The sequence below is a fragment of the Ictalurus punctatus genome, chromosome 16, assembly GCF_001660625.3.
Source record: "Ictalurus punctatus breed USDA103 chromosome 16, Coco_2.0, whole genome shotgun sequence".
NCBI classification, from domain to species: Eukaryota; Metazoa; Chordata; class Actinopteri; order Siluriformes; family Ictaluridae; genus Ictalurus; species Ictalurus punctatus.
The window spans coordinates 25,833,083-25,846,095 of NC_030431.2; the positions used below are offsets into that span (position 1 = coordinate 25,833,083).

Genomic DNA, 13,013 nt, shown 5'->3' on the forward strand with positions numbered 1-13,013 from the left:
ACGATGAGGATTAGGAGTGTGAGTGAGATTAAAGTGAAAGTGATCTGATCCTCGGGTTCATCCTGTGATCTCCAGCTGCGTTTAAACAACACGCGCACCACTGTCTACTGCACAACTAATCACACACACACACACACACACACACACACACACACACACACACACACACACACACACTCACACACTCTCTCACTCTCTTGAACACCTTAATCATGCCATCATACTCTCTCTCTCTCTCTCTCTCTCTCTCTCTCTCTCTCTCTGAAAGGAAAATGTTTCTTTGTTGTTCCATAAAATTGGCGAGTTTGGATACAAACATTCTGTTTGTGTAATTTTGGGACTTTGGGTTAATGGCTTATGGAAAGTTGGACACATGCAAAAGAAAGAAAGAAAGAAAGATTTGGTTGAGTTTTGAGAAAAAAGAAAGAAGACAGAAGGCAAAAAGAAAGAAAAGAAAAACAGGAGAGAAAAGGAAAGAGGGAGAGAAGAGTTAGGGCATTGCATACTGTATAAACACTCATTTACTGTGAACAGTGTATTCACATGGAAAGAAAGAAAGAAAGAAAGAAAGAAAGAAAGAAAGAAAGAAAGAAAGAAAGAAAGAGAGAATGTCATTTTTGCATTCTACCTTAATAAATGATCAGTGATATAAACAAATAAATATACTCATTAATAAACAATGAAAACATGTCAGAAAGAAAGAAAGAAGTGAAATGATAGAAACAAATGCATATAAACGTAAACAATAAAGCGAGACAAAAACACGCAAGAAAGAAAGAACCCTGTGGAAAAAAAATAAAGAAAAAGAAAAAAAAGAAAAAGTTGACATTTTAAAAATGTAAAAATTCTTACATTTTGAAATCTGAAGTGAAGTCAACTTTTCTTTTTGCGCCAGTGAAGAACGAGAGGAGGCGGAAGGGATTCGGACCCGTTCTGGTTTGAGTGATTTATGGAAAAATGGACGATTCGTTGGTTAAAGCCACATGAACTCACAGAACCATTAACCGGGTTCCCGCTTTCTGCTCACAGACCTGCGCTAACTTTTAGCAGGACAGCTGGAAGAAGCTTAGCAGGAGAACTGACACAGTCCAGTAAAGAACAGGAAGAACGACGGAGACGGAGACGGAGAGGGAGAGGCAGTAAGGCATGAGACGAGTGATTTTTACCCCGGTGTGAAAGCTCCGGTGTGTTCAGTCCTGTATGAAGAAGGTTTATCCTCCTCTGAGTGCGGTCTCAGCGGGGGATAACAGGAGGACAGCCGGGGGGTTTGCGTGGGTTCACTGCTGTTTTTATTTTAATGCTGAGGTTTTTATTTATTTATCATAACGATATCCCTGTATCAGGCTGTACTCAGCGACATTAGCTAGCCGTTTAGCTCTATTTTAACACTCAGTTCAATTTTTTTTTTTATCCAAAGACATGGATGTGTTCAGGAATCTCGAAGGTTTTCGTTCTTCGATCCAGAACGAAAACCGGAACACAAGCAAAGAGATTTGTGTTTATTTTTGTTTGTCTTAGCACAAACTAGAATAGAAAATTAGCTCTTTTTTTTCCCTTTTAAATAAAAAACAATTCCAAAATTTTACATTTTGACTCATTACTATTTCTAAATTCATTTGTTTCTATCATTTCATTTCTTTCTTTCTTTCTGACATGTTTTCATTGTTTATTAATGAGTATATTTATTTGTTTATATCACTGATCATTTATTAAGGTAGAATGCAAAAATGACATTCTCTCTGTTTCCCCTTCCTTCTTTCTTTCGTTCTTTCTTTCTTTCGTTCTTTCTTTCTTTCGTTCTTTCTTTCTTTCTTTCTTTCCATGTGAATACACTGTTCACAGTAAATGAGTGTTTATACAGTATGCAATGCCCTAACTCTTCTCTCCCTCTTTCCTTTTCTCTCCTGTTTTTCTTTTCTTTCTTTTTTTCCCTTCTTTTCTTTCTCTCACGCTCTTCCTCTTTCCTTTTTTGATTTCGTCATATTGACGATTCCAGTGCTACACACTATTCATGATTATTTTTTGATTCTGTTATTATATAAGCTAGGATAAAATTGGGCTTTACATATGCAGGAATATACCTGAGGAAAAGCAGGGTTGGCTTTAAGTATATAAAATTCTTTTACGATATCTTTATCGAACAGAAAGATCTAAAGACTCCCGAGGTCTCGAGTTCTAAAGCCCAATATTAATATAAACCAGATAGTGAGGAACGAACATGACACCTTAAGTCTGAAGAACACAGCGTACATGGACGTATCTGACATCTACCGTGCGTCCGTTTCCACAGACATGATGTCATCCTCGTCCATGCGGAATTTCTCGATCGGCAGACAGCCGTCCTTCTCCAACTTGTCTCTGAGAGACAGCGGCCGTGGCCGAACCAAAGCGGCCGTCTCGTTCTCCGCGGCGAAGCCCCTCTCCCGTGCTTCCTCCATGAGCCTGGCCGACCTGAACAGCCTCTCCAACCTGTCGCTCAACGGCCTGGGCAACAGCACCAACGAGAAGGAAGCCATGCAGAGCCTCAACAGCCGTCTGGCCAACTACCTGGAGAAAGTGCGCTCTCTGGAGAAGTCCAACGCCGACCTCGAGCTCCGCATCAAGCAGCTCATGCTGGAGAGGGTTCCCAAAGGCCATGACATAGACACCATGTTGTCTCAGGCTCACGCTCTGGAGCACGAGGTATAATAACACACACACACACACACACACACACATGAAGACCTCTCACAAGATCAGTTCCAGTTCAGTTCATTCAGCTTCAATTCAGCCTGCACTCTTAAAAAAGAGTTCCTGAATGGTTCTTGGGATGGTTATGGGTTCCTAAATGGGTTTGTGGAAATCTCTTTATATGGTATAACACCCTCTTGTAGGATTCTACTCAGGGTTCCTCCAGAAGAACAAACTGAAGAACCTTTCAGAGTCCTAGATGTTCATAATTCATGAATGTCTTAACAGAGAGAAAAGAAAGAGAGAAAGATAAAAAAAACCTGAGAGAGATATATACGGAATGAGATAGCGAGGAAGCGAGTGAGATACAGAGAGAGACAGAGACAGGAGGAGAGAGAGACAGAGACAGACTAAGAGAGAGATACAGAGACAGAGAAAGAGAGACAGAATGAGACAGAGAGAAAAAGAGTGAGATACAGAGAGAGACTGAATGAGAGAGAGAGAGAGAGAGAGAGATACAGAGAGAGAAGGACAAAGAGAGATACCGAGACAGAGAAAGTGAGACAGAGAGAAAGAGAGTGAGATACAGAGAGAGACAGACAGAAGGAGAGCGAGAGACAGAATGAGAGAGAGAGAAAAAGAGAGTAAGATACAGAGAGAGACAGAGACAGAAAATGAGAGAGAGAGACAGAATGAGAGAGAGAGATACAGAGAGAGACAGAAACAGAAGGAGAGAGAGACAGAGACAGACTAAGAGAGAAGATACAGAGACAGAGAAAGAGAGACAGAATGAGACGGAGAGAAAGAGAGTGAGATACAGAGAGAGACAGAAGAAGAGAGAGAGACAGAATGAGAGAGAGAGAGAAAGAGAGAGAGAGATACAGAGAGAGACAGAGAGAGAAGGAGAAAGAGAGATACAGAGACAGAGAAAGTGAGACAGAATGAGACAGAGAGAAAGAGAGTGAGATACAGAGAGAGACAGAGACAGAAAAAGAGAGAGACAGACAGAACGAGAGAGAGAGATACAGAGAAAGAGAGCCAGAATGAGACAGAGAGAAAGTGAGATACAGAGAGAAAGAAAGTGAGATACAGAGAGAAAGAAAGTGAGATACCGAGAGAGAGAGAGAGAGAGAGAGAGAGAGAGAGAGAGAGAGAGAGAGAGAGAGAGAGAGATGTTTTTTATAGTAATCCTTTATGATAAATACTTCTCCAAAGCATAACAATAGGCTCTAGTTTTTGGTGACTGTTCAGTACTCAGTACAGAAGGACTTCAGTTGGATAGGGTTTTTTAGGAAGCAGTCCTATTCCTAATCTCTCATTTTTGTATCATAGTTCAGGGTCAATGGTGCATTGAGTTATACCAGGGTTTGGTCATTCAGGATTGGGTTATCTGATGGGTTTTTGGCCACTGGGGCTGGACAGAGTTCAGAGTCTCGGGTTGCCATTTCCTCAATAGCTCCAGTATCAGATAACACACTGAGAGGAGAAGATTGATGGATTAAACCCAATCCAAATACCAAATTACAACGCCATAACGTCTGATTGAGTTTCAGCCATTGGTGGTTCCCAGATTCCTCTTTGGAAAATACAATCAGTTTTAGATAAAAAATAAATAAATAAATAAATAAATCTCACATTCCATTAAAACTTTTACAAAGAGCTACTTTTGGGAATTTCTCGTAGACACAAATCGCACCGTGTAAAATAATTATTTGGTCGTAAGTTCAGATTGATGGCCTCATCACTCATTTAGTACCACTGCGACCAAAAATTTGATTAGATTAGATTAGATTAGATTAGAAAGCGACAGTGAAGAAATTGGTCTCCAGCTCTGATGGCATTCACAAACCATTTTACCCCAATGTCCAGGTCAGGAAAAGGACTCTGGAGAACGCTCGCATCATGCTGGAGATTGACAACGCCAAGCTGGCTGCAGACGATTTCAGAATCAAGTGAGTGAAGGGATGAATGTTCTGCCTTATACAGATCTACAGCCTTAGAAAAAAGGGGGTTCCTCAAGGGTTCTTTGGATATATTTCTTTAAAATAAACAAGCTGGAGAACCCTTACAGTGTAGACCAGGAGTGTGTAAGCCATGTCCTGAAGTTGTATATTCATTTTATGAAGAGGGTTCCTCAGTGGTTCTTTGGGTAGTTAAGAGTGATTTCAAAGTTTCCAGGATTGTGTAACTGAAGATCTTTCATCAAGAAGGTTCATCAAAGGTTATGTGGATAGTTAAGAGTTCTTATCCTGAAATGGGCAAGCTGAAGAACCATTACAGGTTCTGTGTTTGAACTTTTTTGAGAGTGTAGACCAGGAGTGTCTAAGCATTGTCCTGACAATTCTACTCATTAAAAAAGAGGGTTCCTCAACAGTTCTTAGGATGGTTTAGAGTCTCTTATGGCTTCTGGATTTGACCTTCAGGACCAGGAGTGTCCTGAAGATCTATGATCTTTAAAAAAAAAAAGGGTTGCATAAAGGTTCTTGGGACAGTTTAGAGTTTATTTCTTGAAATGGATGAGCTGAAGAACCTTTACGGGTTCTGGATTTGACCTTGTCTGCGACTGTAGACAAGAGGTGTCTAACACATGTCCTGAAGATCTATGCTCGTTAAAAAAAGAGGGTTCTTAAAGGGTTCTTTAGATGAGTGAGGGTTTTAGCTTTCTACATAGTTCTCACTTGGAACTGATTTTGGAAAGAAAACCCATTGGTGTTGGTTTCTACATAGAACTTGAACTGTTCTTCAGAGTTAAATTCCACCTATCATCAACCATTCCTGGTTCAAGTACGTACACTGGAATTAAAAATATCAGATTAAGAACTCTTGTCATCTTTTGGGGGGAAAAAAACACACATTGTTCCTCAAATAAAAAAACATCTAGTGAAAGTGTTGATGGATGTTTAAGAGTCTGTTCGTGTTCCAGATGGGAAACTGAGAGTGCTATGTGTCAGTCAGTGGAGAGGGATTGTGTGGCTCTGAAAAGGGCCAAGACAGACCATGATCAGATCATCGCTACGCTACGAGGAGACCTGGACAGCCTGAAAGAGGAGCTCTACTTCCTCAAGAAAAACCATGAGGAGGTACGTTATCTCAAGAACGCCAGTAGGAATCAGTGTGATGGTGCAGGATGACATTAATAATGACATAACCTCAAACAAAACGAAGTCCAGAGGCTGTCTCACTCAAATCAAACTATACGCTACAGTCAAGAAAATACATCCAGCAGCTTGTTTTGAGCCGTTTTAGATGTGAATTCGCTTTACAGTATATCTTACAATAGAGGTGGTTCTGTTCATCATATACACACTGTCTGCACTTACACGTTGCCTTTGTTGGTGTGACTTTATTTGATTTCATTCTGATTATTTATTATGAAACAAGATCTCAGACTATAAGATCTGCAGAGTAATTTGTAAACAATCCCAATCTGGCAACCCTGTCATTAAATGTCCACTGCTCCTTCCTGTTCCTGAACATGGGGCAGAGTGATAGCTGCCCCAGTGGGCCTCAGGTGCAGTTCCCATTTTTGACCACTAGGTGCAATAATAACTCTATGGAGCTAAATTGTGCAAGATCTAAAAAAGGCAAGCAAACTTACTGTGGAACATCTGCCTCAAATGAGGTCATTAGAATTTTAATGGAATTTAAACTGGAGTACAGAGTTGTAAATAAGGACTTTTGACGATTAATATTGGTTGATCTAAATGTTAGGGTTCTTTTAAAAACTCATGATGCATAATGAAGATGGCGTTTAAATTTGTTTAATGCATTTTGTTCAGTAATGGAAATGGCCTCTCTTGTCTGTGGTATAGCAAGACCTTTCTCGTCCAATTCAAGCCAGAGTCATTCCGAATGCTTTCCTAAGATGCGTGCGTGCTTTAGAGCCTAGTAGCGTGCAATTCGTGCGTAGTCGTTACAAAGACAACACAGGGTAACCTAAGCCGTCCATCAAATATTTAGAGACGAGGTTAATAATGTAAAGACTTCCATCTGCGCTACACCACGATGCGGTATCAGGTTCTTAACACTGATGCATACACACTTGTATGCACACGTACAGACCACACCCGGTTAAGCAAACGTGAATTTACACACACTTACCATAATCAAATAGTATTATATTGAGCTGCTGACACACAGGTAAAGCTATGTGAACTCTGTGCAGGAGTTGGATAGCCTGCGGGCACGGGTAGCCCAGGAGGACGTCAATGTGGAGGTGGATGCCGCTCGTGGTCCCGAACTCGGATCGGTGCTGTCCGAACTCCGATCTCAGTATGAAGGCATCGTTCGGAAGAACAAAGAAGAGGCGGAGGACTGGTACCGCAAAAAGGTCAGTGACGTAAACAGAGCAGTTCTGCTCGCAATCTCGATTCTGATTGGTCAAAAAGTGTTGGTTCGTGTTGAGTGGTTGATGTGGTGAAGCTTTCTTTGCTTCACCATTGATATATCATTGCTATTTAGGGAAGGAGTCTCCAGTGTCAGCGCATCGTAACAGCACGAGGTGGAGCTGTAAATTTTCAGGACAAAGGAGTTTATGCTTAGCGGTTTCTTAGCTGGTGAAAGTGGGATAGCATTAAATGTAACTATAAACTACTTGTTTTGTTTTTTTTTAAAAAGTACAACGTGCTTTGGTTTTGTCGGCAAATTGCTGTCATAAAGGAAGTCTAAAACACATGCTGTTACACTGGAAAATAATTTTAGGTTACTTCTTCCGTAAACAGACATCTCTAGGCACACTACACCTTAAATTTTTTCACACCGACTTTTTAGAATCCGTAGCCCTAAACGATGGAACGTTCCAGAACGCGTCACCGCTATAGTACCCTTGTGTAACATTCCTTATAGCCTCGCGGAACCACGTGTGTGCGGCGTGTTGAACGTTTTCTGTGTCGCTGTTGCAGCTGGAGGTGGTGCAGACAGAGGTGCGCGAGAGCAACGAGGCACTGCGAGGGGCTCAGAGCGAACTCACCGAGAGGCAGCGCTTCCTGCAGACCCTCGAGGTGGAACTGGAGAGCCTCCACAAACAGGTCAGAACCGTCATGATGAAGAAAGGAGGGAAGTGGGTGGGGGAACCTTTTAAAACACTGTTCCTGTTTACAGGCTGAACTTCTAGAGTGCTTATAGGATTACGGCGCAATTTAAGACTTTGCCCTTTTCAATCACAAGTCCCCAAAGCGCTGCCCGGCCCGTGTCCCCAAAGCGCCGTGTCCTATTTTCGTTCCCGGTCCACAAGCACCTGGCTGATCGGGTCAGTCGGTTTCAGGTCGAGAATGTGAAAGCGATGCCGCTTAAAGTGGTAGGCTTAAAGTGGCATTTGTGCTCGTGGAGGACTGAATAATCCCCCGCTATCACCTGCTGCATCGGCCACAACCTTTCTCGTGAGAGCTTTATTTTCACTTGAGACGCAACCTCGCTCTCGGATCAGGAGATCAGGAGGCATTTACGGTAAACAGATTACATAGGGGTCTGTTTCAAAAGAATTTCAGCAAAACAAAAGCAACACCCCCCTCCAACACACACACACACACACAAATTTTGTAGTAGCATCAACATGACTTGTGTGAGGTCTACACTATAAAAAATAAAGGTTCTTGAATGGTTCTTTACAGCGCCATAGGTTCTTCTTCTTGTCAAGAACCATTTTTTTTTTCATTGTATAGGGTTCTTGAGTTGAGCTCTATGGTTCTTTGAAGTTGTTTATGTTTCATTATACACGTTCTTCAGAGAGCGTTTTGGTTCTTCAAGGTATCATCCCTTAAGGGGTTAAAATGGGAAAAGGTTCTCCTGACATCACTCTTAAGAACCTTATATCGATATGTTGGTTCTTTAAACCAATTACTAAGGTTTGTTTTTTTTTTTGTTTTGTTTTTTAGAGAAATGGTTCCTTGTGGCACTGCTGTGAAGAACCATTTATGGGTTCTTTAAAGCTGCAGTAAATAGATGGTTGAGAGTAACTTGAGAGTAAAACGTTCTTTTCACAACTTCAAAGCGTTCTCCCGTGGCATCAGGCTGAAAAAAACGGTCTCGTTCCGACCGGAACCTTTATTTTTTAAGAGCGTAGGGCTTTTCCACCAACACGAAGGTGGAACCCGACCCTATACGTGATCTTACACCAGTCCCTGAATTTCCGACCCAGAATACTGGCACCTGTAGGGGAAATGAACTCCATTCATGTCCCATAAAACTGTTGGGGAACCCGTGATGGAACAGGATGTAGAAGGAGTAATGTCATCATCATCTTCATCAACAAAATAAACTGTATGAGCTAAACTACACCAGGGGGTTCCCAAACCTTTCACTGTAGAATAAATTACAAGAACCCCATCAGTACAGATTTATTTATGAGCGAAATCCCAGCCTATACATGTACTCGGACGTGTTTGTGAGTTCCGGAGGTTTGGAATAAACCAGTCAAACGAGATCTCAATAATAAACACAGCTTTGATCACTGAGATCAGATTCGCACTCCTTGAAAAATTGGGTTCATCAAGCGTTTCTTAGATAGACGCGGGGGGAAAACACTGTTGTAGGATTCTACATAGAACCTTTAAGAGTTTGGCTTTTATTACGAGTGTATAGCATGATGCTATTGCGAAATCAGTTGAAAGTTACATAATAATAGTTTAGTTCTCTCTCTCTCTCTCTCTCTCTCGTTCTCTCTGTTTTTTTAAAAAATATTTATTACAGAAACGGGTTTAGCTCGTTTTCGTGTACAGCACTGACTTTGCCTGTTTCATTTCATTTTGGTTCGTTACGAACAGAAATGTTATTGTTTACATTCCTGCTCCAGCGTTCCACAACGTTCTTTCGTCTTTCAGTTAATAACGATCTTTACGTACGATGGCCAACTCTGCGTTTAACCAGACATGTGTGCATTTATTGCTAACGTTTTCAGAATCATAGGAAAACTACTTCCTGTCGTCACCCTGTCGTCGAAAACCCGGCTATAATGGCTACCTAATGTCGGATCTTCCTGAAGCCAGACAGGAAGCGAGTCAGGGCTATTGGGAAACTGTTTAGGTTCAGTTGATACTTTCTTGGAATCACACCGGAAGTGAAAGAATAACGTTTCTATCACGTTCAATGGAAATGTTTGCTCGTTTTCAGTTTACGACATTTCTGATCGCTAGTTTTTATGTTAGTGGTACCGTTGAATCCTGAGCTCGTCCCGTCCTGCAGGTCGCCGCCCTGGAGGGGAACCTGGGCGAAACGGGTCAGAAGTATGCTATGGAGATGGAGCGCCTGCAGGCCACGCTGACCCAGCTGGAGGAGGATCTCTCTCAGCTTCGGCTCGACATGCAGCGCAATAAGACCGACTACGAGCAGCTCCTGCGCATCAAACAGAACCTGGAGCTGGAGATCGCCACCTACAGGCGCCTGCTGGAAGGAGAGGAAGCGTGAGTACTTCAATCTCACCTCTAGTCTGTTTCGTCTTCTGGTCTAGCTCATATCACGTCTGATTTTCTCTTTATCCTTTTCTCCTGCAGTGTTAAGGAAGTCCTTCCACCTCCTAAGAGTGAGTATTCAGGATATGTGCGTTTGGGAACATGTTTACAGAAGGGAAATAAATGACACGTTCACGCTCATGAGCAGCTTTCGCTTCGATAAGAGCTCGCTTTTGCTCGAGACCCACCCTGCTTACTCTCATAGCCTGGAGACGTATATTAACTTAGTTCAATCTGATTAGAAAGTTAGCCCTGGGTTAAAAATACATCACCATATTATCGCAACTCTTTGTCTGGGACAAAAAGGGCCGAGAGGGTGTACGGTACGCACGCACGTCTCATAGCAGCGAGGCGACTAACAGAGGCCGTGGCTGCAGAGTAATGACAGATTAAACGCCATAAACAGAGCAACGTAGCAAAACAGAGCAGCACGTCCTTGGCTACGCAAACCTTACACGTCCACGTGTAGAGAAAAAAAATAACAATAATAATCTCTCTCCGTATCACCCTCGCAGTATGGACTGACTCTTACTGTTTCTCTGTAGAAGAGCCTGATGTTCGCACCAGGAAGATCGTCAAGGTGGTCACTCAAACCATGATCAACGGGAAAGTGGTGGACGAATCCAGCGAGGTCGAACAAATCGAAGAGTCCAAGAAGTGAGAATCGGGCTCCAAGATAAAGCTCCCATTGTTTGTAACACATTAACCCCCCCCCCCACCCACCCACAGGGAGGCCCCGTGAAGGACTCTCGCGTTTCGGTTTCAGACCCATCAAAGCCTTTCAGACAGATCATCTTTCCTGCCTCTTTCTGCAGCTACACAAAGAGGCCACATTACTAGAGTAGACAGATATCTGCTTCAGCGCTGTACACGGGATAAATCCGTCCTTTGTCCTTTAGTGTTTTTATCGAAAAGAAACATCCTTTTATTATTTTCTCAGTTTTCCTGCTTGCTTGCAACTTGAGCGTTTCTTCTAGGATTACGAAAGCAGCATGAAAGTAGCACTCTGTAATATGTAAACAATGTAAACGACCGATAGCGTAACGAATAAAACAGACGGAAATAAAATACCGCGTTCAGATCCAGTTATTGGTGTTTTGCTCATTTCGTAATGCCGTTTGGGTTGAATAACGCTCCGGGAGTTAAATGACGTACATAACACGTGATGTTTTAAAGACGATGGGAATTACACCACTGAAGAAAATATTCCCCGATGCTCAACCAGCTTAACGAAACAATTTAAAGTGCATCCTCATGACCCCTCTTTATGTATATGTGCTCTGTTTAACCTTCAAATCCCATCTCTAATATGTTTACACATAGTTACTGAATAAATATCACAGTGTTAAAACAGCAGCCTCTTATAAAAATAACACGTCTCATGTCTAAAAGGTCAACAACAAAAAAAAGACAAACTAAATGGTTTGCTGACGTATTTATTGATATTTAAAGTACACACACATAATCGAATAGTAATTTCTTATTTTTTCTTTGAAGTTATTTTTAAGCAGATAAAATATGAGCTAACTATGTTTGGGGTTTTTTTTTTAATGCTACTGAAACTAATCCACTAAACAAATTCTGCCATTGATCTGATACATTATTATAATTGATCTGATACATTATCATAATTGATCTGACGTATTATCATAATTGACCTGATACATTATTATAATTGATCTGATACATTATTATAATTGATCTGATACATTATTATAATTGATCTGATACATTATTATAATTGATCTGACGTATTATCATAATTGACCTGATACATTATTATAATTGATCTGATACATTATTATAATTGATCTGATACATTATTATAATTGATCTGACGTATTATCATAATTGACCTGATACATTATTATAATTGATCTGATACATTATTATAATTGATCTGATACATTATTATAATTGATCTGATACATTATTATAATTGATCTGATACATTATTATAATTGATCTGATACATTATCATAATTGACCTGACGTATTATCATAATTGACCTGATACATTATTATAATTGACCTGATACATTATTATAATTGATCTGATACATTATTATAATTGATCTGACACATTATTATAATTGATCTGATACATTATTATAATTGACCTGACGTATTATTATAATTGATCTGACACATTATTATAATTGATCTGATACATTATTATAATTGACCTGACGTATTATTATAATTGATCTGATACATTATTATAATTGACCTGACGTATTATTATAATTGATCTGACACATTATTATAATTGATCTGACGTATTATCATAATTGATCTGATACATTATTATAATTGACCTGACGTATTATTATAATTGATCTGACACATTATTATAATTGATCTGATACATTATTATAATTGATCTGACACATTATTATAATTGATCTGACACATTATTATAATTGATCTGATACATTATTATAATTGATCTGACACATTATTATAATTGATCTGATAAATTATTATAATTGATCTGATACATTATTATAATTGATCTGACACATTATTATAATTGATCTGATACATTATTATAATTGATCTGACACATTATTATAATTGATCTGATAAATTATTATAATTGACCTGATGTATTATTATAATTGAACTTCTCGACAATTAATCGGATTGCACAGCACTTTGAGCTACCAGGTGTATGAAATCTTCTCCAGCTTATAAATAAAGCATTATTAGCTTTATTATTATTGAAGAAGCCATAACGAAACCCTTGGGAATCTCATGCGTCGATTGAAATGAATTCCTATCTACAGATAAATATGTGTCGCGGGTTTTTTTTCCTCCTTCTGTACCAGCTTCAGCCGGGCATTAACGACTGAAAGTGTGCCTTCCTCCTGTAGAACTCCAAAGCAAAATCTTTGC

General features: G+C 40.2%; 1 protein-coding gene across 1 annotated transcript in view; it reads left to right on the plus strand.

The window, feature by feature from the left end:
* The window catches only part of si:ch211-243g18.2 (uncharacterized protein LOC559906 homolog), an 11,779-nt gene extending 579 nt beyond the window's left edge, over positions 1 to 11,200 (plus strand). Inside the window, exons 2-9 of the mRNA XM_017490043.2 lie at positions 2,291 to 2,682; positions 4,540 to 4,622; positions 5,594 to 5,750; positions 6,836 to 7,000; positions 7,572 to 7,697; positions 9,850 to 10,067; positions 10,158 to 10,186; positions 10,661 to 11,200. Coding sequence (XP_017345532.1) covers positions 2,291 to 2,682; positions 4,540 to 4,622; positions 5,594 to 5,750; positions 6,836 to 7,000; positions 7,572 to 7,697; positions 9,850 to 10,067; positions 10,158 to 10,186; positions 10,661 to 10,776 — 1,286 coding nt within the window. The 3' untranslated portion in view covers positions 10,777 to 11,200. The remainder of the gene's footprint in view (positions 1 to 2,290; positions 2,683 to 4,539; positions 4,623 to 5,593; positions 5,751 to 6,835; positions 7,001 to 7,571; positions 7,698 to 9,849; positions 10,068 to 10,157; positions 10,187 to 10,660) is intronic.
* Positions 11,201 to 13,013: the final 1,813 nt, after the last annotated feature.